General features: G+C 44.5%; 2 protein-coding genes and 1 long non-coding RNA gene across 4 annotated transcripts in view; 2 read left to right on the top strand and 1 right to left on the bottom strand.

The window, feature by feature from the left end:
• The first annotated feature begins 2,190 nt into the window (after nt 1-2,190).
• LOC139050032 (uncharacterized) overlaps nt 2,191-27,751 on the top strand; it is a 30,476-nt gene continuing 4,915 nt past the window's right edge. The window contains exons 1-7 of one of the 2 annotated variants that reach the window (XM_070526168.1): nt 2,191-2,390; nt 3,750-3,826; nt 12,949-13,052; nt 21,980-22,160; nt 24,016-24,086; nt 25,855-25,990; nt 26,055-26,125. In XM_070526168.1, coding sequence (XP_070382269.1) covers nt 2,212-2,390; nt 3,750-3,826; nt 12,949-13,052; nt 21,980-22,160; nt 24,016-24,086; nt 25,855-25,990; nt 26,055-26,125 — 819 coding nt within the window. In that variant the 5' untranslated portion in view covers nt 2,191-2,211. The remainder of the gene's footprint in view (nt 2,391-3,749; nt 3,827-12,948; nt 13,053-21,979; nt 22,161-24,015; nt 24,087-25,854; nt 25,991-26,054; nt 26,126-27,751) is intronic. The other variant, XM_070526169.1, reaches the window with a different exon arrangement.
• LOC139050044 (uncharacterized) lies at nt 5,260-6,737 on the bottom strand. Its single transcript, XR_011508744.1, has 2 exons — nt 6,396-6,737; nt 5,260-5,497 (listed from the first exon to the last, which is right to left on the bottom strand). It is a non-coding gene; the product is annotated as an uncharacterized lncRNA (long non-coding RNA).
• Nucleotides 9,596-27,751, top strand: part of LOC139050020 (zinc finger protein 135-like) — an 82,743-nt gene continuing 64,587 nt past the window's right edge. Inside the window, exon 1 of the mRNA XM_070526112.1 lies at nt 9,596-9,701. The gene's annotated coding sequence lies outside the window, so the exon portion shown is untranslated. The remainder of the gene's footprint in view (nt 9,702-27,751) is intronic.

Genomic DNA, 27,751 nt, shown 5'->3' with positions numbered 1-27,751 from the left:
CATAACTGAATGAAATCTGGGCGCCGTCATCTAGTCTTGCTGCAGTCGGCGAGCATGCTCGCATTATACTGTGATATTTTCGCATCTGCTTTTTTATTTTTGTTGTCTAGCTATGAAATTAAAGATAAACGAAATAGAAGAGAATGTGTCACCGTGGAGGGCCAGCATCATCGACCGGTGAGGTCAAACCAGACGTGTCCACTTCCGTAAGCTGATGACTGGCAGACGATGCACACTGAACTTGAGTGTTCCGCTTCCGAAACGCACGCGCTGTTTGCATCTCATTTGGTACCGATAGCATAATATTTGAGCATATTGTGACTAGGAAGAAACGGGTTAAAGGAGAGAAAGCCAACTGTTGCTGGTAAACATACGCACACGCCAAGAATCTTTCCCAGAAACTTTTCGTCATTAATTGAATTAAAGAAATGATAAATTGAAGAAACTGAAAGTGGATGAAAAAGAACGAGTTGCCGCAGGAGGGGAAGGATCCCACGTGATCGGAATGGGTGTGCGATTCTATATAACATACGAGAATTCGCTCACGGGGATGCCGGCGCAGGACGCTGATGCTGACACCGGATTTTCTGTCATATGTACAGCGCTCTTGACGCTTTCGTGTTAAAAGTTATCGTTCCATAAATAAAATCCGATAGACGCAAAAGACCTGTGGCCAGAAGGAAGGAGGATTGCAGCAAGACGCGAAAGAAACACAAAAAAGCACTGGGGAGACTTCGTCGATACCGAAGCACGAAAAATGTTGTCTAACGAAAAAGGTAATTCACACTGTACCCGACACAGTGGTAGGCTGAAGAGCAAGCTGGTGAAAGTTTCGAACGCGAATGTTTCTCGCATTACATATTTTTGTACATTCGAGCAGGTCATCGGAATGGCAACATCGGGTGCGGTGCGCTTTGCTTGATAAGCAATAGCTCTTTCATCTGGGTTTGCATGATCTGTGTTTAACACACTTAACAAGCATCAGAATTGTGGCAAACATGTAGAAACACTGTTATCATTCATTTGTCAAGTAAGATATTGCATAAATAAAAGTATTTGCAAGACAAACTCACGGAGTGTGATAAAGGTTGCGTAAATTGTGTTAAAAATTTACTTACGAGAATTACGTAATTACGTGAACAATGTCCGACTATGCTAGCACTTTATATCATTGTTTATTGACAGATTTACTAAGAAAGCATTGAATATACCAAACACGGAAATAAATGCCCTTCCTTTTAGCATTTAGAGCACATATTCCTCTTCGAAGTCTACACACTGTCACGTGTGCCGTTTCCGAAAGTCATGAAACACCAAAAATATAACTAGTATCTGGTAGTAGCAAGAAAGAAATTACTTGAGGCAACGCGCAGAAAGGTACGTAGGACAACAGAAGTTAGCAAAGACACAACGCTTCACTTCTGTGGTCCTACGTGCCTTTTTGCGCTTAGCCTGAAGTTGTGCAGTACCAATTGGCCCACCTGTCTGTGTTCATGAAGAAATAAGTTACTGCACTGCGTTCGTATCACCTAATGAGCACGTGTGGGCTATTATTGCGACGTCTGTGAAATGCGTATGTAGACTGCTGTCCTTCTCAGAAGCTGCATCTGCTCTTCCGCTGCAATCACCCTGTTGGTCAGACTTTTCACTCTTGCTTACGCAATAAAGCAGACATAACTTGCTACAGTAAATAAAGGTTGTCTGAACACTTAGCGCATTGAAATCGCCTTGCGTTGCTGAGTATAATGTATTTTCAGCTGGCAAAGCTTCAGGAAGTCCACGATGTAGAACAAGCTCGAAATTCATAGACATCTTAAGTTTCCTCGATTTGTTCTCAATATTTATTCGCGTTCGCAGGGGCGGAAATTTCAGTACCGTAACCATTTTCATAAAGCTTCCACGAGCACTTACACGAGCAACAATTTCTTCCCAGCAAGGTGTGTACTTTACTTTGAGAGGAGCATGAAAGAAAAGTAGTGATATCATCCGATAAATGTACTTTTTTTTCGTAGTAAGTATGACCTTCAGTTTAGTTAGATGATTTGGCGGGTAGATAGCACGGGCACCTCTGCTGGCGTTCTAGTTCTAGCTAGTGGTGGACTCAAACGTCTAGTTTTTTCCAGATATGCGGTATCATTTTATACGAAACTGCGACGTGACAAATGTTTCATTAGTTTCCGTTCTTTTTCCGGCATTGAGTGCGCAAGCGCGATGAACCAACAACGCGCAGTCGCCAACACATGCCAGTTAAAGGACATCGAAACGTCAAGTATGGCTCAAGAAAGCCGCAACGAATACACGCCTCTAGACTTAAGCATGAAAGGCAAAGCAACAAGTACAGGTCGTGACGGTACCCAGGACGCTTCATCTGCGTTGGGCGCCTACAACACGTGAGCTTTACCGCTTGTCAATTTTTTTCATTGAATATTCTTATCCTTAGACACGACTCATATAATAGGCTTATAATAGGCTTACATCTGTACATTTGGTCCCACCTAAAACGGGTCTTTTTTACAGCCAGCTTGAGCTTTGAAGTGGCAGGTTTTTTCAGATCAAGACACGTCGATGCTAGAGTGGTGCGAAAATATTGCTATGTTCAGCGCAGAGTCAGTGGCTTAGTGCTCAAGATAAGATTTTTCAGAACATGAAGCAAACGTATACTTAGAGAAGAAAAGATTTTTCATTGATATGTAATTCTTGCACTGCACACACGAGATGGAGTGCTACAGCTCGAAGTCCGGGGCAGAATTCTGAATTGCAGCGCCGTATTTCGATGAAAGTGCTCTGTAAAAAGCCTCTTGATTAGGCCTTTAGGTGCTCGTTACAGAAGTTCCGAGGGCCAAAATTTATGCTCAGTCCCCCTAAAGTGTGTATGCGTTTTATGATGTCATTCCTTTTCCACGGAAAACCTCGGAATTAGTTTTACCGCACTGCACAATTGGTGAGCCGAACCATACGTGTTTTAGACCCTGAAATTTGTCAATTAACAACAAAAATGTGACCAAGTGAGTACTGCCCGCTTAAAGCTTTACATTAATAAAAATTAAGCCCCGTCCATAAAAAGCCACAGCTTGGTTTAAGACGATTGTTCTTCAGTTTGAATGTGTTGCTTAAGGAAAACAAGTGCGCAAGCAAACACACTTTTCCAGCTTGGGGTTGTGCGGCCAACGAAGGTATTTGTTCCTGTTTCTTTTTTTTGGCAGCTTCAATCTAGATTACTTAGTTCTGAACCGTCTTTTTTTTCACATAGCAAACTGGGGTGAGGTAGTACCACAGCGATACAGAAGTGGGAAGTAACGGTATACTACGGTAACCTTTATCATTTGTGAACGAATGCAGTTGCACGTCGCATTTCAGCTATTTTCGTGCTACGCACCGCATCCGTCTTGGGATATTTTTCTTGCCTTCTCACAATAATCTCTATCATTCGAAGAATTATAATATAGGCTCGAGCGAGTGACATAGAAGCAAACTGAAGGCACTTTAAAACAAACATTTAGGAACTGCATTCTAGTCAAAGCACCGTTTCGTCTATGGTGGATGACTGCTCTGCACCATGTATTTCCCCGACTGGGCCGTTCGTCCTATGCCAGCCAGCATAGTCGGTATTTCATGAGAACAAACCATTGCGAGTTGCGCATTTACAAAACAAGGCTTTGCTTTAACCGAACATTGCTTTAATAAACATAATTTCACCTTCTCTTTTGTCACAGATAGTAACTGTCTGACCAATACTTTATTAATTGCAGTATTTCTGACGAGGCCTTGCGTTACCAGACGAACACACAGCACATGCCGACAACCGACGAGATTTGCAACGTCGACGGTACGTAGGCGATTGTCACTTGCTTTTTGCACAAGCATGGCAAATAGCCCCTACTGTTACCATGGTAGCGGTACATTTATTGCGTATAAAAATGCCATTAACCAGTGCCGCCAAGACGGTTCCCGCATGAACAAGTTGATAACTGTCCTTACGAAAAAAAATTGTGCCTATCATAATATATGCAAATTCATATATCACCTACGCAGAAGATGTTGAATGGATTCGTTCTTGTATCGGTGAGCTGGTAAACCACAAAATCATGAGGCAGAAGCCGACACTGTACATTCCCTGCAGTGATTAATTCGCTCGTAAATGGAATCATCGCATGACCATTGGTCTAGAATATTATTTGCCAAGCAGAATCCAAGTGGGCTTGACCTGTTAACATCGTGATATTATTTTCCTTAAGCAGATCATACTTATTGACTATGCTTTGATGCGAATGCTGCGTGTGATATGCAATTAGTGTGGCGCTTTAGATGTATTTAGAAGGCAGAGTGTGAGAATGACTCAAGAATAGCATGTGCCGAGAAGCAGACGTAATCCGCTGCTGCCGAATGCAGAAGTTACAGCGTACAATTTGGGGAACCGCAGAACATTTTGTATTGGACCACATGGTTCTTTCTTACCACGCAAACCAAGCCACAGCCGCAACATAAACAGCCCTAAATGGTTGCACGAAAATTCAACGGAAGGAGAAACAAAATTCTTGGGTAGTTGTTTGCGCTCTGTTGCCATACATTCTTAAAAAATATCCCTACTCTAAGAAACGTAAACGTTATTCGTATTGAATTAGTAACATTCACAGTACCCAACAATTTCCAGTTAGTGTGCCAGTACTTTAAAATTTTAACGCTTTGTTAACTAGAAAATCAATGTAGGCAGAAACACCGGCCTTCCAAACTGAACATCCTTTTTGGTAACGGGATAAGATTTCCTTGGATACGTCAAGCATTATTCATTCTGCCAGTATCTGTGCAACCTCTTTCGCATACCGGACGAACGTTGCGGCCTTAACCCTTACAAAAAGCATTGCAGACTTGCTGCAGAAATTCTGCATACCCCGAGTCACCCGGGATGCAGAATATCTGAAGACAGGTGACAGACTTTCTGTCACCCCCTGTCACCTCCCAGCGCCCAATTGGTACACCCTTTCTGCAGAAATTCTGCATACCCCGAGTCAGCCGGGATGCAGAATATCTGAAGACAGGTGACAGACTTTCTGTCACCCCCTGTCACCTCCCAGCGCCCAATTGGTACACCCTTTCTGCAGAAAGTCTGCTCAATCTGTGTAGCTGCAGGATACAGCATTTCTGCAGAAAGTCTGTCGAGATTGTGGTCACAGGATTACAGCATTTAGGCAGAGAATTTCTGTAGCCCCACTATGGGGAACTGGCATGCATGCATGCAATAAAATAACAGACGCAATAGTATTCTTTGCACATTTTATTTGTCTCCGATTTCTTCCGGGCTGCTTGGTTGGGACCAAGAATATCGCTTCCAAGGAATGAAGTAGTGAGTACCGACATCTCATGTGAGTGGCAGTGACCGCCTTGCACACACCTTGTCGCAGCATGCAAATCAGATGCTTTGACGCGCTGTTCAGCCTGCAGAAGTGCCGCAGACTCCCAAGTGATGTAGATTCCTCTGGCTCACAAAATCGTGACATCCCTAAACAAGAAGAAATGTTCAGTTTACTGTAAAGTTAACCCTGCTGAAACTGTAAACTTGTGACAATGTGAAAAGTCTCGTACAAACAGCTACATGAAGCTGCATGGTTGCACAAATACCCGATTATTACATCACAGGCAGTTAACATGTAAATGGAACTGGAGCAAACATGAATCTACTATAAAAAACTTCACACAAACGCACGTCTGTACCAAGTCAAATGCGAATTGCACAACCAGAAAACTCGTTAACACATGATAAGCGTTCGAAAACCTAATTTATTTATGCGGTGCAACAAAGCCCTGCCCCAAAGGACGATGCATTGAAAAAGACCAGACTCCCTCTTTTTCAGGTGAGAAAACAATTTTTTCCATTAAAGATAGATACTGTTGTTGAAATCTCGGAACCATTTACAAATACACGAAAACACATGACACCCAACGCAAGAAATACAGGCTGTCTGAAGACACTATATAAATAAAAGAACTTGCATACAAGCTAAAATCTGGCCATGCGTCGTACACAGCAATCGGGTGCCATCTCGCGCAGCCGTTAGCTGTGAAGACGACAAATCGACGTACCTCTAGAAATGGCTATACGATTTCTCGCTGAAAAATTACGTACAGAAATAGTAACTTCCCTGCTTGCATTTTTGCGCCTATTCAAATCAAGCAGTCCCCGGCGCAAGGAAACTTCACAGCAGAAAGCAAATAGTCGATAGATTTTGGCAACATCACGTTTTAGGGCAATTTTTATCAACCTTCGCTAAATGCGCCCTGCGACAAGAACGAACATTCGAAAAGCACGATCATTTTTGTCACGTTACTAATCACCTTGTTACTCGTACAGAAATGCCCACTTCACGGACTACAAGAATGCGCGCACGCGCCGGACTTACCTTTCTAGGCGTGCTCGGTAAACGAGTCTCCGTGACAGCTGCTGCCGCATCGCACAGGTACCGCAGGAAGGACAGTCGGTGCACGGTGCCTCCAGCGTCAACAGCGTAGAATTGCAGATGAACTACAGCACGTGATAGCACAACTTTCAAAAAATTCTTCCGCGCACTGTGATGGAATGCGAGCGCAGCGAGAGTACCATCGGCTTTTCATGAGCCGGTAACAAAGAAAGCGCGACCGGGTCATAACTACGATAATTGGCATCGGCACACCACATGGAAAACACTGAGAGCTACGTTATGCAGTCACAGGGGTTTTGGATCATTAATACACACAAAAATCGCCACAATTGCTCTCGGCACGGCATGTTCACTACCTCATCGGTCGCTGTCAATGCGGCGTGCACATGGCGTGCACGCGTGCACGCCGTGACTTGTCGGTGACCAGGTGCAGACGGGAAAATATACTCACCCGTAATTTTACCGGTGCTCGCGGCCAGCGCCTCCTGGGGGCCGGCGCCGAAAGCAACCACGCAGTCGGTGGTCGGTTGGATGGTGTCGGCGTCGCGCGGTAGATATGTCCTTAAATTCTGGCTGCGGTTCGAGCCATAGTATTACTGCTGCATTTAATGTTCGTTATGTAACACGCCAATATTACCGTATTACCTTATTAATTATTAATTATCTATTTTAATGTCTTATTTTATTTTTATTATTTTATAATTATTAATTACCTTATTTCAATTAGTATTATATAATTGATTTATATAACTGCCATTATGAGACTGTTCTTGTAGCAATCAGTGACAAAGTTTTCAAAATATTAAAATGGCAAAACAGAGCGCAATGATAAAATGTGTCATGGTTCAGGATGCGCACACGTGTGTGTGTGTGTGTGTGTGTGTGTGTTTGTGTGTGTGTGTGCTTGTGTGCGTGTGTGATTCGTGGGTGGCTGAAAGGTGAAGCCGATTTAACTGTTATTTATAAAATGTGTCATGTAGAATATATATATATATATATATATATGTATATTTAAATATTTGGCATGCATATTACATACAAGTCTACTTACTTGCCGTCCACACAGTGTCTGCAGACAATATGCAGACAATCTGTAGACTAGCTCTACATGGAGGTGACTGGTGGGTGACTCAAGGGTGACTGAAAGGTCAGACCTATTGAACCGTAATTATAAAATGTGTCATGGTTTAGAATATGTATATATATGCGTTTATATATGGATATACATCTACACACACACACACACTCGCTGGGCATGCATATTACAGACAAGTCTACTTGCAGTCCGCACGGTGTCTGCAGACATTCTGCAGACTAGGTCTACGTGGAGGTGACTGGTGGGTGACTCAAGGGTGACTGAAAGGTCAGACCTATTGAACCGTAATTATAAAATGTGTCATGGTTTAGAATATGTATATATATGCGTTTATATATAGATATACATCTACACACACACACACACTCGCTGGGCATGCATAATACAGACAAGTCTACTTGCAGTCCGCACGGTGTCTGCAGACATTCTGCAGACTAGGTCTACGTGGAGGTGACTGGTGGGTGACTCATGGGTGACTGAAAGGTCAAAACTATTCAACCGTAATTATAAAATATGTCATGGTTCAGAATATGTATGTATATATAGATACATATACATATTTACACACACACTCACTGGGCACGCATATTACAGACAAGTCTACTTGCAGTCCGCACGGTGTCTGCAGACATTCTGCGGACTTAGTCTACAGAAAGGTCGAGTCTACAGATAGGTGACAGGGGTGACTGATAGGTGACTCATGAGTGACTGAAAGAACAAACCGATTTTTGTAAGGGTTAGTGGCGCCACTAACGAAGTTGAGAATGCCAGACAATAAAAACTAAATTCCTCAAATTACGTGTATGCTATGACACTGTAGTTCATTCCAATTCAAAGACGAAACTCAAGCCTTTAGTTCTCTGGTATGTAATCCGCGTTGAGTGTTTACTGTAACGTATGAAGGCATAGACACTAAGGCATGTGGGTGTAGTAATGACGTGAGCACTCTTAGCCAACTCTGCCCCCCCTCCCCTTCATAGTGCAAATAAAAGTGCGTTCAAATATACGGCCTGTACCTGCAGATTTAATGCTATTTGCAGTAACATCGGTGGTCCTCCTGAGGATGGTTCTGCCTCCTGAGGATGGTTCTGCTTCCGCCTTTTAGATCTCTCGCGTTTTCCATTTAGTTTCACGCAATTTCTGCGCCGTTATCGGGAAGATGTGGAGCTAGCTACAATACATGCAGCGCTATTACTACAGTCCACACTTTTCCCGCGCTTTGAGGCTTTTCTTCGCATAGCTTAGTGATATTACCCCGTGAATACCCACTTCCGCATTTCTTTTCTAACCTAATCTGCTGCCTGCAATACGACTACCATATGCGCATTGAGCAATCTGTTTGAAAGTCGTCCTGTTGTCTATCAATGGCCTACACAGGAACATTGGCGAGGACAGCCGTTTTAGTGCTCGTTGTGAGCTAGTAAACCTGCAGTGCTTACAGCCAGTGCTCATGAACTTCACCTACATGAGTCACCAAATGGGCTTCGGATAATCAGTTTCTGAAACGCGAGTAGGTATTTCAATGACGAACGTGTTTCATAGAAGGTTGATAAATTTAGGGCATACGTCAAAAAGAAGTTTTAAATCTCTCGGTAGAAATGCGCCCCCTCAATTTATTACTGTCTCCGTTTGCGTCGGGCTGCCTGCTGCTCGTAATAGATGAATAATAAGCAAGAACTTCGTGAAGCATCTAATGTGCTTATTACTTCATAACACAGCAAATCAAATGGGTCAAGGGTTTCACTCACGAGAGACCGACATGTCGTTTTTCACTTCGAGCACTGTCGTGTTCTGCAAGCGGTTTGAGGTAAAACATAAGCTTCAGAAGAATCCAACACTGCACAATATTGATCGTGCTCGGCTTCCCCATCGCCACGAAGTTCTTGCATGCATTCACGGCAAAGCTTCAGAAAGACAAGGCACCGCATACGGAAGCACAACAGTTAAGTTCCTGTACCACTAAGAGCTTCTTGCCTTGCACCATAAGCATGAAATATCCATTTCCCACGAATCGACCTTGCACTACGACGAATGAGCACCTTTACTACACTTTTATGACATACAGGTGTCACTGACAATGGAAGCTCAAGTCGCCAGCACCTGGGGTCCGTCAGGGGCATCGATAAGGCAAGGCCCAGCACAAGTCGCGCTGGCATAGAGGAAGCGTCAGCCAATTCAGAAGACGGTGCCACGTAAGTTCACGTTAGGTTCCAGTGCAACGCAACTAAGGGGCGACAGGGATGGCTAGCCACGTAACAATAGGCCCCTAGTCGGTTATTTCTCCTTGGGAGGGCTAGCTCTGATGGCTGAAACAGGTACTGCATCAGCAGTTTTGAGTGTTCGGCCGGTGCAGCCAGCCTTGACTAGCTTCATGGTTCCAACAGTGCGACCGGACACCACACGGTACTGTGCACACCCCATGCGGCAACCACAAAGCTACACAAGCACACCCGATTTTCCATCTTGTTAACGCCACGCAATTAGCAGCACACTTACAGGTTTGTAGCTTGCATACTCGCTCCCCATTGTGGAATTTGGAAAGATTGTGAAGGAGCGACGCTTATCGGAGCCGATGCTCATGAAATGAAACAGGGTATGTCTGTTTTTCTGAAAAACTTCCTGTAAGAATTACGCTGGCACTGGCACACTTGTGCGCGGGATAAAAATTGCGATGACTTGAATGCCAAATATCAGCTGCTGTGTAGACAATATGGCGTCGGCGCAACCAAAAACCTTTAGCTCAGGATCTCCTACCTGAGTATATTGGAAAAGAGAAATAAATGTGCTTGGCAACACACTGTACGAGTATCGAAGGTTGTGGCATTCGAAGAAATGTGATAATGTCCTAACTAAAGCAGTTGCACTTCAGATTCGTCATATACTTAAGAAAGCGTTACGAAACTGAAGTAACAAAATTGCATCTTTATAACTCAGCAGTGAAAACACCCAGGTTTCAATGAACTGCACCAAATAACACATTTAAAGCGCTCTAAATTCATTTATCACAGAACACTCTGAAATTTTCTGTTTTGTGGGTAGATCATTCGTTAGTTCTTGGACACATTGTGTCGATTTCAAGGAAATCGCAAATGAATATAAAGTTGTCCACTTAGGCTGCTCCATGAGATGCAGTTAATGGAGCTGCGATATATATTTTTCCTGTAGTTACCTTTGTAATTTCTATGCTATTATGTTTTTGAAATTTGTCAATTTCATAATATTTACCACTTGCAAGCCTAAGTAAAATTTATAATGAATAATGTTCCGGCGTCTAACTAGCTCTATCAAACGAAATTTGATTGTTTAATAGTTATAATTTCTTCGGTAAATAATCAGGTCTCGATGCCGGCCAACCTGGCATGATTAGAAACGAAGTACAAGGTAACACCACACGACTCGAACCAAACTATAACATTGTGTGAGCCATGGCAACAACCGCAACAAGAATAAATACGAGTATACAAGTAAAAAGCACATTACCGCAAAAATGGCGACCAAGGTTTATCTACTGCTTAGCCTAGACATTTCAAATGAGCAACAGGCTTTACAAAAGACACTCTACGCGCTGTCTCTGCTCTACTGCCCATTGTATTTTTCTTCACTAAACGGTAGAAAAGCTGTCGCACAAGCATTGCCTTAACTCAACGCTTGCAGCGTTCATTACCTTATTGAGAAAAAAATACGTACTTCTCGGCAGCCTATTTCATCCATTGTACATGAAAACACTGATGTATTTGATGTTTCTGTGCTTGCTACGTATGGGGGGAAATGATTATGCGTGTGTCGTTCTCATGATGCCTACGGCAGCAACGCTGTGCAGTTCGAATGGGACACAAATATCAAATGACTTCGTACAAACACTGCAGGAAAACTTGAACCCGGCAGTTTTTCTTCGTATTTGATGTGTTGGAATTGAGTTAAGGCGTATGACGTCCGACGGGGAGTCATTCCCCCTACACATGTCAGAAATGACGCGAATGGCTTGCATCTGCGCCATTTCCGTTTCTTAAATCGAGCGCCTCAAGAGGCTAGTTTCAATGGCTTATACCCGCAGAAACTGCCTCTAGTGAGAGCAAAATATCATCATCCGGAATGGCTCACACCCCATAAGGAAGCAAGTAAGTAATGGCTGAATATGAACCAGGGAAAGAAAGGAGCGAACGAACGAGCGACGGAAACAAAGAGAGCCAATGAAAACAAGAACGAAATCACCTTTAGGTATGCATTATGTTCCCGCATGTGACGTTGAGGAGATCGACCTACAGTGCCAAAATTTACTTAGTACGGCAGCTCACTATGTTTGACCCTTTAAATCGTACAACTTCCTCTTCAGGTGTTAGTAGTGTAACATGCTGCTGAATCTTTCTACCCTTCCTAGCGTACAATCTGCCTGAAAAATTCGCGGGCCATTAGTACAGCTCATAACATGAAATTTGAGAGCAGCTGTGTAGATGTTTTTATTAAGGGATATATTCAGGCAAATATTTCGAGATACAGATAGCAGAGGTCAAGCGCGACGGCTTTTGTAAATGACTGATAGAATGATCTAGTGTAATAGCTGGTGCTGTGTGGCTTTCATAAAATGCGGGCATAAACTCAGATTGGAAAACAATTGCAGACCAACACAATCAAAGCAAGCAATTCATCAAGCCAAAGCGAGAGCCCACACGAGCTGATCATAGTACGGAATGAGCGCTCTGGCTGAGATTCGATGCTAGTACGAAACGAGCGGTAGGGCGAGTCTGCATGAAACTAGTCTTCCGCGCTCATGTCACTGAAGGGCAGCTATCGTTGGTCTCGGCCTCTCGACCATTCAAGGCTCGCATCTTCTGCCACTCCGCATTCGCTCTTTCATCTTTCGCTCTTGTCCTTTGCTCTGTTGCGCCACCGACGCTCGCCGCAAGAATGGGTCATTAAGAGCTGCGCAATAAAACGGAGACCTATTTTAGGTGACGCAAAACTCTCAATGCCAAATGTCTCACTACTGAAAGCACGCTTCTGGACTTTCGCCTGAATACTCCTTGTGAGCGTGTTGAAGACGGAGTTGTATTTTCAATACTCAGACTGGCTAGTTTTTCAACTTGCCGTCACTGAGAGTACTTCTAATCTCCTGCACCTGTTTCGTGTAGGAAATACGATGTATTAGATGATGCAAGGCTTCTGTGCTACTTGCCACTCGAACGAGGAAAATTCATTTCCAGTTTAGCATCACGGGGCACCGGAAGAACCACCGTTCAAATTCTGCCAACCTAGAGCCCAAATCAATGCAGCAACTTGCAGCAATGCAGCAATATCAATGCAGCAACTTAGCGCTAAGAGCGAGTCGCCTTACCATTCACGCTCGATTTTTTTTGTCAAACACTCCATTGGTCAAAATGTGTTTTGTCGTCCCATAACAAGAGTGAGCCATTTTGAGCTAATTTGTCCGCATCCTTGCAGGAATGCTACTGGAACCGGAAGAATGGAGGAGCAAGGCTCCTGTGGTGTCAGAGCAAGTGTTCAATCGTCTGCCAAGAAGTCGAAACACAAATGTGAAACATGTGGTAAATTTTTAACAAGGGCTGTCAATCTATGTGCACATTACCGCACGCATACCGGCGAAAGACCATACAACTGTGAAATATGTGCGAAATCATTCGCGCACAGGTCGAATTTGCGTGATCATGAACGGATTCACACAGGTTTTAAACCCCATATCTGTCAAATATGCACAAAACCGTTCAAAAACAAAACGGATCTTAACCATCATCTCAAATCACACAGTAACGACAGACCTTTCGTTTGCGACATATGCAATCGCTCCTTTAAGCACAAATATCATCTCCAAAGACACCGCGAAGGATTTCACGTGGACGGAACACCGTAGGAGTGCAAGCAGTGTGGATATCGGTCCACAAAGAGAGAATACATCGACGCACCTCTCTGCCAGAATACTGGGCGCTAATTGTGTGGAGATTCGCTTGACATGCATTTTAACGAATTGCACATCCCGTGACGCATACGGTGGGCACTCTTAACAGTGTGACTAGTGCGCAAGTGCAGTAAATTGCCCATGGGTATTGTATATGAACGTGACCATGCACCCGTGCAGGAAAAAATAAGCGCTGACATTCTCCCGCCGGGGTGATAAACTAACCGGACGCATCGTGTGGAGAGGCGGGCTTCTTTTGACGTTTAGGACTGCTGAGTGAAATGCAAGACGTAAATGATGCCGCTTGATTTTCCGAAATTACGAAAGGAAACGTCGTCTCCAGCAGAATTTGGGATGTTTGAATATCGAAGTATATTGCAGGTCCTGGCTAGAGCGTGTTGTTTGCACAACTATGTTGTTCGCCAAAGTAGCTTTAGCGAACTCATTCCTAGACAAACTCTAATGACCAGCAAGTTCGTGTTTTGTGTCACTAGAAGGTTGAAACGTTCGCACAGAATCCTTGACACCTGGTTTAGTTCTGTGCAAATGATCTGACAGTGTACTAGTAAACAAGCTTTACCTTATCATCGTTTTAATTATTCTGCAGTGTAAATAGAAGAGAACACCTCGCATTAGGAAACATATTCAAAGAAGGCAGTTTTCTTGTCAACTAAAAAAAAAATGTCTACCAAAAATTGACGTCCCTAGGCCTTGCTGCCTCCCAAAGACCACTTTTATGACAATATGTAGACATAAACATGCGGACATTTATGTCCCTTACAAATTCTTCAATGCACGTAATGCTTTGGTTCACTCTTTGGCTCTTGTAATCACAGCGAAGGTTTTTCTTCTTTATCATGCCGATGAGAAAACTGAAACTGAATTCGACTGAAATCATATGTAGCTTCACAATATTTGTTCTACCAAAACGAATATTTTAGCTGTTGTTGTATTAACGTGGAACCTCTGTCACATTTAACGTGCAGTTTCTCATTCATTCTGAAGCCGTCTCTTCTCCCTTGCACTCCACTCTATTACAGCTGTAGAATTTTTAGCCTCATGTGACAAACTTGTCCCTGTGAGCAAGATAGCTTTTAGTTATACTATTGACACGCGTAGTTCGTATGTCTTCTTGCTGTGGGCGCGTTTCACCGGATGCCCTTCTCATTGCATGACGCGCCTGCATGCGTCAGAAGGTGTTCGAAAACCGCAGACACGAACCGCAGAAACCGCAGAACCGCAGAAAAAACCGCAGACACGAACTTATGTTAATATTGTTTCTTTCAGGAGTAGTGCTAAGGCTTTCCCGGGAGATATTGGCAGTCGTGGCGCAACTAGTGAATACACCGAACGAAAAAAGCAAAGGCGACCCAACGATTATACGAGGGCGAATCAGAAAGTATTTTCCCCTAGATATTTAGGCCGAATTACGCTTGTAAATGCGAAGTCAACATATCCGTTCCTAGCGGTGGACCTAACTTGGACTAGCCCAGACTTATATCCCGGTAGCTCCGCGACACGGTGCTGCTGTCAGGTGCTGAAGATGGCGGTTGTGCTTCACACATACACGGAGAATGACCAACAATGTGTAATTCGTTTTCTATGAAGCAAAGGATGAACGCCCATCGAAATTCACAGGAAAATGCAGGCCACATATGTGAAAAGGTGTCTCACTTTGAGGAGTGTCAGGTGGTGGTGTGAGTTCAGTGCAGTAGAAGGTTCTCACAAAGGAGAGAGCTGTTAATTTCTCTGCTCTACAGCTCTTTAGCTACACCAAATGATTGGGGCGTACTGCACCCAACTCGCATGCGAGAGTTAGGGGGTTTAAATCACGATGCGGCCGCAAACAAGATGATTTTTCTAACGGATCCGTGCGATATAAAGCAGCAACAGGGTTGCGAAAACAAACAGCTGAAGCTAGCCAATGTTTCTTCCTTTGCCTTTTCTATTCTTATTCAGTGTATCACGGTTTTCCTGCCAGATGTAGGACCGTTTTCGCCAAGCGTCAGATAGTGCCCGAGGTGCCGATGAAACATCGCGGAATCACTTAACGCTTGAAACATACCTTCTAGACATCCGCTCTCGACTGAAAGTAGTCTTTCACATGGGCAGATTTTGCACAACGGCGTTAGGCCTGGCTGTACTTGACTTGACGTAATGCTACAGTGCTGTTTCTCGGCAAAATGCCTCACACCAAAAATCTTCACCCCCAACCGTGTTCGAGGAACAGAGCGTAAGCAGTCCAAGGCCGCTTGCAGTCATCATGCGGCTCTGACACCTGAGACCCGTCTCACCGTACTGGAACGAACATCAATTACTGAACATAAACGATAGGTCACCCAAACGAGCAAGCGATGTTACTTCAATAAATTGAAATATTTTACCTATAAACAACCACCGTGCATTTCCCGCTGCACGTATCACCAGCTGGCACCACGTTAGCGCGGTCACCATTATCGCTGCGGGAAGTAATATGGGTAGTGTCTGCCGGAATTTTTTATTTCTGGTACGAGAGACCCTGCCGTCAATTTGCGTCCTGAGCCACGAGGTACTGCTGCGTGAATTGCAAAAATGCCGCGCAAGGAATGGTCGTTTCCCACGTGTCTGCGTCACCACATTATTCTATGAGACAATTTTAATCTCGCCATATCACCACAGGGACAATCCTGAACGGAATCGCAAAATCTTGATTTCTGAACCATGTAGACAGGACCACATTTATCAACGGGTATCTAGCGGCACGAGTTTAATGCTTGACAGACGCAGCTGCCGTAGAAAGGAAAGCTTGAAAGTAAGTGCACGCCTATCACCGAGAAGTTGTTGCGGCAACTAAAGCTGAGAGAGCATCGAAGTTGACTACACGTCGGAATTCTGTACATTGGCCTCAAGAAGTGGATCTACAATCACATTTAGTGAGCATTCTTCAATGCGGCTGTTTTGTGGTAAGAACCAAGCGACTGCCTCAGTAAATGCCCTCTTTGTTGAGACAGATTTCGGAGTTCGCTCAGAGGACGAGCTTACTCGGGTCGCATAGCTAGGTGCTCTATATTCACGTTGATTCATCGTAAGAAAGCCATAACAAGGAAATTCACCTGTAGTAAACGTTGTCCTTCCAGTAATCTTCGTTGTTACTGCCTGAATGGCGGCTTTCACCTTCTTGTCAAGTGAGGGGCCCTTCCAGGTAGAGCTTACCTTTTGAGACAAAGAATGCATTTCTGAAGTACACAAGCGCAAATTAAATTTTCGTTTATTTTCAAATTGTGTGTCTCAGGTATGGGCGCTTCATTTAGATTTATGTTGTGTGGCTACATTTACGATGTTGAAAATCAAAGCACACGCCCTCCGATCAGCACTGCTAAGATGCATTTGGCACCGCGCACGCGCGTACTCTTCGAGGGCCATAGAGGTTATCTTCGCTGACGATTTCTTTTTTCTGTGGCAGCGAATCGTTATTGGAAGCATTTCAAAGCGGCAAAAAATTAGTAAAGTAAAACAAAACTTTGCCCATCCAGTACACATGTGGGCATTGTCTAAGGACATGTGTGTACATGGAGTAGTATAAGACTCCAATTACAGGTCAAAGGCTACTGTATTTTTTTCTTGGTTCATCCATGTACGCGCGGCGTAATGGAAACTGCACCGCGCATGCGTGCGAAGCGACGTGAAGCACGCACCTTTTCGGTAACACAGCAGCAGCCACAATCAGCAACGAAGTCCGGGATGGTTTGCCTCAAAAGCTTCAGTTTAAAAACAAGAATGCCGCAATTGCAGGGGCTCACCCTTCTCTGTCTTTCGATGTGCGAGAATGCCTACTAGGGCTGTGCTTCGAGTTATACTACCGCTCCCGGACATGAGATGCGTTTGTCCGGTTTCTGTGTTTATCCATGTCCTGCGCTACGAATGAAGAACACGTGCCAAGCCGTGGTTACTGAAGCCAGGTTGCTATTAAATTATGGGGTTTTACGTGCCAAAACCACTTTCTGATTATGAGGAACGCCGTAGTGGAGGACTCCGGAAATTTTGACGACCTGGGGTTCTTTAACGTGCACCTAAATCTAAGTACACGGGTGTTTTCGCATTTCACCCCCATCGAAATGCGAAAGGGTGGCTGAGAGGACTGCTATTTGTGGGTTGAAACGAGGGCACTCACAAAGAAGGTGCGCGATTGTTTCATTGCGCCCGTAGAATTCCCAAATAGGGCAGTTGGCCATTCCGATAAGAATGAGTGTGCATTTGAAGATGCGACTCGAAGCCACAGATGGACTAGAAGGGTGCAGTTAGGTCGTGGAAGGTTGGGCGGAATAGGGAGCTGTACATTAGGGTGCAGGGTATGAAGGCGTGTACTTCTAAACTCTGATGAATTCCACTGAGGTAATGTTAGGTCACGCGCAAGTGTGTAAAGCTTTTTTTTTGGCAGCGTCGGCTCCCGAAAGAGTAATGGCAATGCAGTTGCCGCTGTCATGGGTAAATCGGGCAGCATCGTCTGCTCGATCATTGCCATGTATGCCACAGTGACTAGGCTATCACTGATATATTATATCCTGTCCGTCGTTAACCACGCGGTAGTGCACTTCTCTGATCTCTGCGACGAGCTGCTTATGTGATCCATGGCGCAGTGCTGAGAGTACAGTGTTCAGGGCTGCCTTGGAATCGCAGAAGGTTGACGATGTATGGGGTGGTTCCTCCTGAATATATTGAAGAGCCGCAGGCATGGCCACGGGTTCAGCAGCTTTCGTTGATGATACATGTGACGTATTTATTTGTATTTTGACGGACCTCGTTGGTATCACCACGGCGGCAGCTGAACTTGCAGGTGTGACTGAGCCATCGATGTAAACGTGTTCGCGGCCACTGTGCACCTCATGTAAAAGTCCTAATGTGGCCTGCTTTAGAGCAAACGACGGCATGTTATCTTTCTTCGTGATTCCTAGGATGGTGAGTCGTATTTCATGTTCCTGCATGCACCGTGATGGTGAGGATGGCCATCCTGCAGGCATGTAGTTCGATGGCAACGAGGTACGAGTGGCAACAATTATACGACTGAAAGTTGTGTGGGGACTTTCTGCAGGTGAAGCGGCGAGATGGTGAGAACGTAGTCGGTAGTCAGGCAACATGCCGAATATGCGCCCTGAGAGCTTCGGTTGCCAAGTACGTCGATATTGGGTGATCTCGCACTATGAAAATCGTTGCCGCTGTAGATTCATACTTCTGAAGACTGATACACGCCCTTAAGGCTTGAGCTTGTAGTCCCTTCAATAGCAACCACCTCATAAGGCCTCTATCTCACAAATGCCAAGGACGTCTACATATTGCATAACACAAAGGGAATCGCGATGACAGAATTCTCGTTTCAGAAATGCAAGGCTTGAACAAAGTGAGACTTCAGACAGTGTACAGTGCGTAGCTGAGGCCAAAGAAAAAGGTGGGTTGTCGCTAGTTTTCTCCAACATCCAATCACTTAGTGGTCACTCTACAGACATTGAACACGACACATTTCTCAACTAAGCAGATGTATTGGCTATTTGCGAAACGTGGCTTGATGAACCGGTTCCAATCCGAGTGTTTCAGTATGCAGCACGATGTAAACTATGCAGAACAGGCATGATAAGCAACACCAAATGCTACCGAAATTCTGAGAATTCTCTACTAATGCGCAAGCATTCTTAGACATCGGAAAGTCGGTGGGTAGGTTACACGCATAAGTTACGAAAACTAAGAAAACAAAAGCGAACTAAGATTGCAGCCAAAGAACGGTTACGCGTTACTGGATAATTCTCTGAATGTCTGCAGCAGTCGTTTAATTCCATATTTCATGAAAGTTGGTGCCCATCTAAGACAACATTTATGGTATTCCATTCTTCAAAAACTTTGCACATTGACTCTATTGTAGTGTCTCTAAATAATAATGTATTTGCAAGATCCACGTCTACTAAATTTCTTGGTGTAGTACTAGATGAAAACCCAAAGTTCCAGTGCCATATTGAATCACTTATTCAAAAAATCTCATTTGGTATTCACATCATAATAAAAACTCGCTCTTTTTTTCAGCAAACCATTTTCATGTCTTTATATTACGCGTATATACACAGTCATCTCTCATACTGCCTGTCATCTTGGGGTAATACATATACCACACATCTTCATCAGTTAGAAGTTTTGCAAAAGCAGGCATTACGATTATTGCATTCCAATCGCATACATCTCCCTCTGCTCCAATATTCCGTTCCCTAAATGTTTTACCTTTACGCATGGTATTCAATCATAAGCTGTCGCTACTTATGTTTCGTCTTATAAATACCGAGTTTAATATTCCAGGTTTTAGTCGCTCTAGCCTCATCAATTATAACAACACAAGATTTTCAGCAGAACTCAATCTTCTGCTTCCAAAAGCAAGAACGAACTATGGGAAATTTACCGTCGGATTTTCAGGCATTTCTGTTTGGAATTCTATACCATCTGACATGGAGACATCTACATTATTATCATTCAAGCGTAGAACGAAGGAGCATTTCATGAACACTTTATCTGATGCGTAGCATAATTTAACAAACCTATAATTAATTAGATGTTGTTCACTTTACCATTACGCAATGTACTTTTCAATTACCGAGTTACTAAATCTTGCCTTAATTGATACTTCTCCTCGTTGTTAGCTTTACGTGCCATTTATCCTCGTTTGAATTGTTGCATGTTATTTTTAAGATTTCTTCAACTATTTTTCTTCTTTTTAACTCTGTGAATACACTTGTGATATTGTTAACAGCTTTTTTTTTTCTATCTTATCGTTTATTTCCGATGTAGAAACTGTATAATATATGACATGACTCACTGTTTGCCACGATCCTAATATCCCCTTTTCATGTTTTGTTAGGAGGTCCCCCCGACAGTTGTTACTTCGGGACCTCCGAATTTGTACTTATACCCATCTTGTATTTCCTTTGTCAAAAATGTATATTGATTGATTGATTGATTGAACAGAACTTTTTCGGTCTGGTGATTCAGATAGCACAGCAATCTATTTTTTTAGAAGAACAGTGCTCCCTGTAGCGAGTGTAATAAAAAGGTTTACGACAGTGAAGCGTTCACTTGAAAAAACTCCAAATGGGCCGCAGGGTACCGAACCTGGAATCTGCTCTCCATTCGCATGTTATGAAATGCCTGAACAAAGATTTGGTGCATCTTCGTGTCAGGCGTCCAGTAGCAGCGATAGAACACCAATCACAAGTCACGTAGCCTTCTCTGCTGCAGCCTGGCGGGAAGCAACTTCCAATATTTTGAAAAAAAAAACGAAGAAAAGGTGCTTAGTCTAGAGGCCATCGTTAGTAACTCGACGGTCTGAATGCACTCAAGCTGTCAATAGTGACCACTTGTTCGCGTGTTAACGATGTCAAACGCACCCGCTGGCCACGCAAGGAGGGTGGAACAAGAGCTCGTTAACACCAACATCGAGAACGCACGACCGCCCTACCCTCGACCGTAGCGCCCCCTCGCAGACTGGGGACAGACTGCGTCCACTTTGAGAGATAGAGTTCTTGAAATGAAATTGTTTACGTTATATATACTCCCGAATTGTTTCACGTGCACCAATTTACCCCTGGAAGACGTAGCACTTCACTTAAAGAAGAAAAAGTAAAGATTACAGTCAATTTAGCATACGGCAAAGAGGATGAAAGCGAAAGCCTGCGCGTTCGCAAGACATTCATTAAATTACTTGAACACTGTCTTTCGAATGCGCTGTTACTTTCTATTATTACTTGCTTTCTCTTAAGTCGTTTTTAGCTTTTGCTCTTCTTCGGACGCCTACGCACCGCCATTGTTTCTGCGTGGTTAAAGGCACGCTAGAACGGCCGTGGCAAGTATATGAATAGCATTAGGAGACGTACGCTGGTTAGCTGAATGATTTGTAAGCGCTTTAATCGACGAAGGTAGCTGCATGGGTGTTTGTATATTCTTTTAGCACAGAATGAGAGGGACACGGAAAGGCAAATTAGGCAAACAGACGGAGCTAACTGTCAACCACAGATGCGTTTCCAGTTCGCGCAGACGTAATGATACTCCTCAAAATGTCATAAGACACGTGCGTGTACGTTGCTCGCAAGACAAACAAAACCGGGAAACCACACGTACATGGTTTTGTGGCAACATTGCTTATTTACAAGGGTGTCCGTTCAACGCGAAGAAATGTGATCAAACCCTTTCCTTTATTATTGATAAAGAAATACTGGCGCATGCGCTTGAATTTCGATGCCATAATGCCGGACTGTCAAATTTTTGACCCATAATAAATAAAAGGCTTTCCCCTTAAAAAAGACATTCCATGTCAACGGTTTTTAACTAGGACAGGGGGCTACACGGTTATGATCATTTGGTGGAAAGACAGCCCGAGTTATTAGAACGCCTGTTCTACCGTTAAAATATGAGTATTTTAATGTCGAGGTAGTGGCGCCACTGTATCGTTTCTTTCTTTCACATGAGCTCTATGGCTGCCTTCTAGTTTCCAAAGTGCCAAACGTTTCATTTGTTCCCTTTCCTCATCGGCACTGACTGTGCATGCGCTAGGATTCCGCTTGCTTCTGTCCCGAAACAGACGCTAGTGCACCGCAGGCGCCGAAACAGCCATGGCTGAAGAAAGAAACAACGAAAACACGCCTCCTGCGTTTACCTTCGGCGACGAAGCAACTCCGAGAACAAGCCAGGAATTCTTCGAGGGACCTTCATGCACTTCCGACTGTTGCACTACGTGAGTCTTGCCGCTTGTAACAATTCCCGAGGAATATTGTTCGCCGCATGTATGACCCGGAGCACAGGCATTGATAGCTATAGATTTGTTCTTACTTCAAAGCAGGCCGTTGACAGACAACTTCAGAATGCGTAGTACGTGGGCGACATTCTTAGCTATTTTTGTTGCTCGTCGATGCATGGTTATGCGAAAATATTTTCACGGAAAGCACAGCTGCGGCTGTTTATCGTTAAGGTCCAAAGTAATGTCACTGCGGGGAGCAAATGATTCTATCGAAGAACATGTTTGTCACTCGTGTTTGGTCACCGCATCGCATACCCCAGTGGCTACGGCGTATCCCTGCCGAGTTCGAGGTCACCCCTGATTTTTCTGGAGCAACGGGCTATCATCGCGGATGGTGAAATGCAAGAACACGCATGGGTCTACGTGCCTGTTATAGAAAATCCAGCGATGAAGCATCATTTGGTTCGTGTCAGGATTTTCGAATGCTGCTCGCCGCGGCCCTTCAAAGGCGTATTTTTCTAATGGTACCATTTCAGCTAAATAAACGTCCTTCACGTGGACCCGGGGAGCAGGTACGTCCGATGTATCTTTAGAAACAGCCATCGCCACACGGCCCGTCAGTGCCCATTGCTTCACCTGACTTACCGCGCCGGCAGCTAGCGTCGGAGCCTAAACAAACTCGGGCATGGACACGGCCAGCGTGCGACCTCGTTCCGCAATGCCGGCACTTTTTTGCTGCCATGGTGAATAAGTCGCAAATTAGAATGATTTGCGGTGTACAACTGCAGATGCCCGTCCCTTCATTTACGTTTCTTTTCCGAGGCCTATGTCCGCAATTGCGCCTTGTTCATGCCCCTGTAACTCAAATAAACGTTTCGTAAAGCCAGCTGCACGTGTCATACCTGAGTGAGTGAGGGAGCGAATAAACTTTTATTGCGTCCAGGAAAACGCGAAAAAACGCACACCCGGCTAATCCCACGACAGGACTGACAAATCTAGTCTGCTGGCTGGATCGTGGGCGCGCTGGACAGCCAAGATGTGGTCCTCAAAGGCAGTCTTCGCAGGAGCGCGTCATACATGGTATACATGAAGCAAGCTCGCAACAACACATTTTCGTCCCATATGCTTAACTTGAACTGATGAGTCCTTCTCTTCTCAAGTGTTCAAAATGAGTCTTCCCTAAGGGGCAACTGTCCGTTCACTATTATTCTGTGGAAGCCACGTTGCTCGAGATTTTAATTATTTTTACGATATATTCCTAATGGCACGAATCCATGATTCGTCGTTCATTTAAATTCCCGTGAAAATCCTATAATAGCACCAGGGCGATTGTTAATCCAATCCGGCGTGGAAGGAGCATCTCTTTTTATTGCACCTCTGCTTTGAAACAAAGCGTGCAAGAAGTTCACGCAGCCTCTTCTTTTGAGCCTCACCCTATTTTATAGAACAATTGGATAAAAAGATTTCCGGTGCGCCTATTCGGAAAGTATCATTGCGATTCTCCTGCACGAGTCGACGCCACGACAGTTAGAAAACTGAACACATATACTCAACTAAAAAGCACTAATCAGAAACGCCGTAAGTGAACAAAAGCTCAAGTTCTACACTAAGGTAAACACAACTTGACTTGTATGTATGTAAAAGTCAAGGAGGCGTTTCCACTACGGTCGATTCCACTACGGCCATGCAGCAAGTGAGAATTTGGGTATAATAAAACATTGCACGTATCACGTTCTTTATTAAAATAGCATTTTGCTTGTTCCAAATTGTGCTTTTACAAAAGTTTAATCAGATATTTCCCGCGTTACCTGGAAGCAATGAGTGCGATACTAATACATATGTCCAATTCTAGGACTTCTGACGACTTCTTCGAAGACTTGTGGAACGCGTTCAAGAGCCTCAGCTATTCCGAGGACGTTACGGGTACGTACGGCATGACCTTCGGCCATCGATGCCGCTTGCGAAGACGCTTACCATCCCACAACGGAAAGAACATTTACATAGGCCACGACAGCGGTGCATATACTGCAGAAGAGGACAGACTTTACGAGCGTCAGCGTGTCGGTGTCCGTATGAACAGCCCCAACGCGAATTAACACGATAGCTGATATGAAAGTTGGTGCGTGAAAACCATATAGCGCGATAGCCATAGTTGGACAACACAACTTACAAGGACATAGTTTGCAAATTTGTAGCTCTGCCTCCCACAAAAAAAATGGATATCACAGCTCCGTAATACGGCATGTGCTAGAGCACCTGAGGCGGGCAATATTGGTTCATGAATTACCATCTTAGAAAAATTTTAAATGTTAACCAGATTTTTCAAGAAGTCCTACCCACAATATAGTATATTTCAGAGCGCCCCATATTATATCGTTTGGACTACCTTAAATATATATTATTATGTTTTCAAAACTGTGTTATCCTTTTTATTGCTCCATTAGATTTGAAATTTTGGTATTGTTCATTTTTCAGAAATTTGTCCAGAGTGAAAAAGTTTTATAAAAAACATTCACAGCCAACACAAAACTTCGTTTGCTCCAGTCACTCCATTTCAACTTTCTTCTAAGTGCAACAGACCTCAGCAAATTTAGAGCAATTCTTACCGCATATTTCTCATTTATTTAGACAGAATACCCCGAGCTCAACTTTAGTTTTCTGCTTTACTAAGCAGCTTTCCTATACCGAGAACGCGGCCTTTATTGTTAAGGAAAGTTCACTTTGTGGAAAACCTAGCTTACGGAATTATGCACATTTCTCATCGGCACCTTAGTAAAGCCTGAAATATGCTGATTGCTGGAAATGTAGAGCCAAGATATCACTCCGATTACAGGCACAACAAAATTTGCAGGACGCTTCAGCTTCGAGTTTAAGAGTGCAATGCGATACCATTCAAAGATACCTGCCTGCTTCTGGCGCTTCCCGGTAACTGCAGCTTGTGTAAGAGTATTGTTTACCCGGAAACGCTGGCGGCAAACGCTATGCACGAAGCGAGCTTTCTGGTAGAAACGTCGCTTAATACGTGGGCCGCGGATTCTCGGTGGCGAGCGCCATCTGGATGCTTCTGCACAGAAGTGGGCACGCCGCTCTATGAGTGGTAGAAACACTGGAAAACGGGTTTGTGTTTGAGTTAGCGCATAAAGGATACTTTCTCGCATATTCAAATCGCAATCTGATACTATCATGTCTGTAGTTATGTTAAGTCGTGCTTTACTATGTTTCTGACGCATTTTACTTGAATTCATTTATTTCAGTAACACATTCGCGCTACATGGAAGGCCTGCGTGGTTCGGTATGCATGATTCGGAATGATTTTTTGCTCACAACACGGTCAACGCCTGCCCCTAACGCCGACACCGGATTATCTGCGACACGATGCGCGTAGAGCTATCGCGTTAAAAATGCGTAATCTCGTCTTCAGCATGGAGCAATGTTGTGTTCTATTCTGGTGTGCTAACTACAGAACATATCTTGGGGGAAATTCAACAGTGCATAAATTCCGTCAGGCACGTCTCTTTCGTCGTGTATTGAAGGCATATTTCTAAAAAGAGCACCGCATACGGAAGCACTGAAGTCAGGTTTCCCTATCACTAAAGCTCAACTAAATCTGTTGTTCCTTTTTTTCAGCACTAAATGACGCTCGTTGAATGACCCTTGAACAGGGACAAGCTAACACCTGTTACTCTCTCAGGCCATACACATGTCACAGAAAGCGGAATCACCAGTTCCCCACCTATGGCGTCCAGCAGCAGCTGCAATCACGCACAGCCCAGTACAAGCCACGCTGGCACGGAGGAAGCATCGGCCATTCCGGATGACATCGCTAGGTGAGCGCACGTTTGGAAAAATTTCCTTGCACAAAGTTCTCTCTCTCTCTCTCTTTGCACAAAGCAAATCACAGATGGTGCGTAATGCTGCCCAGGGTGCATCTATGCCTCCACTGTGACACTTTTGCTACGGAGGTGAGCGCTGATATATGAAACGCGCACAATATGAACCGTTTTTTTATGCGAAGCATATTACGAGGGCTCAACCCAGCTCCTCAGGCGCGGCGGTGACCATGAAATCACGTGACACCGTGACGTCACGACAGAGGAGAAGTGGCTTTGGCTCAACTCTTGCAAGACGGGCTGGGTGGGAATCGAACCAGGGTCTCCGGAGTGTGGGACGGAGACGCTACCACTGAGCCACGAGTACAACGCTTCAAAGCGGTACAAAAGCGCCTCTAGTGAATGCGGTGTTGCCTTAGAAACGCGCTGTTTCTAAGGCGTGCGTCTCTTGCTCAGGCGCACATTTCGTTGCCGCGCCGAACGCTGCTTTGCTCGACGCTCACCGCGTCCAATGCGGGGCGCGTAGTCGCTGCCCTGTAGCCCATTGTCTTACACCCCTTGGCGGGTCGACGGGAACGCTGTCGCGTTCCACTCTTGAAGGCGAAGAAGTAATGCATGAGTTGTTTCTTCGTCTAGCCGAACCAAATATAGCCAAGCAACAGCAGTTCACCAGGCTAAACAGTGGTTCAACAACTAAAATAAAGGCTAGTATGCTTCGCATCCTGGGCTTAACCTTACCTAAGCCACAGCCATTTTAAGCATGCGGTATGGTGGAGGTGGTGCTAACATGCTTGTCGTGCTCAGCACTCTTGCAGCTTTGTAAAATGCGTACGTACTACGGCATATTCGTTTACGAAGATAGTAAAGAGAAAAGGATCCGTCTAAAGACAAAATTCAATTATGGGGTTTTACGTGACAAAACCACTCCCTTATCTTGAGGCACGTCATAGTGGCCGGCTGCAGAAATTTCTACCTCCTGGGGTTCTTTAACGGGCACCTAAATCCCAGTAAACGGGTGTTTTCGCATTTCAGCCTCATCTAAATGCAACCGCAGAGGCCTGAATTCGATCCGGCGAATGTGGTAAGCAGCCCAACGCTACAGCCGCTGAGCAACCACGACGGGTGTCTAAAGCAATCGAGCAATGCAGTGACGGGCCATGTTGCTTAAGTGACGTTCATTTCAGAGTGCAGGGATAATTCTTACACTTTTGATGATTCGACTATATGCCACACGCTCAAGTATTGTACCGCTTTGCTATGACTTTCGCTTACCAAGGCAACCTATGAGCCTGGATGCATGGTGACTGCATGACGCTAACGCAATGATGATGGAATAAGAATGAATGTCGTTACGAGGTCGCTGGATAAATCGCGGCCACGACGGCCGCATTTCGATGGGGGCGAAATGAAAACACACCTGTGCACTTCAATTTACGTGGACGTTAAAGAAACCAAGGTGGTCAAAATTTGCGGAGTCCCCCACTACGGCGTACCTCATAATTAGATCGTGCTTTTGGCCCGTACCACCTGAAAACGTAATTTAAAATTTGAGGGATGATATTGATATAATGATAAAGCCGTACAATGGTAACGGCATGACGGCAATGACAGGCGCATTTTTAAGTCGTGAATGTTTGTATATTAAGGATGACCTGACGACGACTGTAAGGCAGCCACATGAAACAGCGATAATGACGACGACCGCACAGCCAAGGCGGCACGATGACTATACCGTATGACAACGAATGCATGATAGCG

The sequence above is a fragment of the Dermacentor albipictus genome, chromosome 9 (assembly GCF_038994185.2).
Source record: "Dermacentor albipictus isolate Rhodes 1998 colony chromosome 9, USDA_Dalb.pri_finalv2, whole genome shotgun sequence".
Lineage (NCBI taxonomy): Eukaryota > Metazoa > Arthropoda > Arachnida > Ixodida > Ixodidae > Dermacentor > Dermacentor albipictus.
The sequence above is the reverse complement of the archived record's forward strand: the minus strand, read 5'-3'. Positions and strand labels throughout refer to the sequence as shown.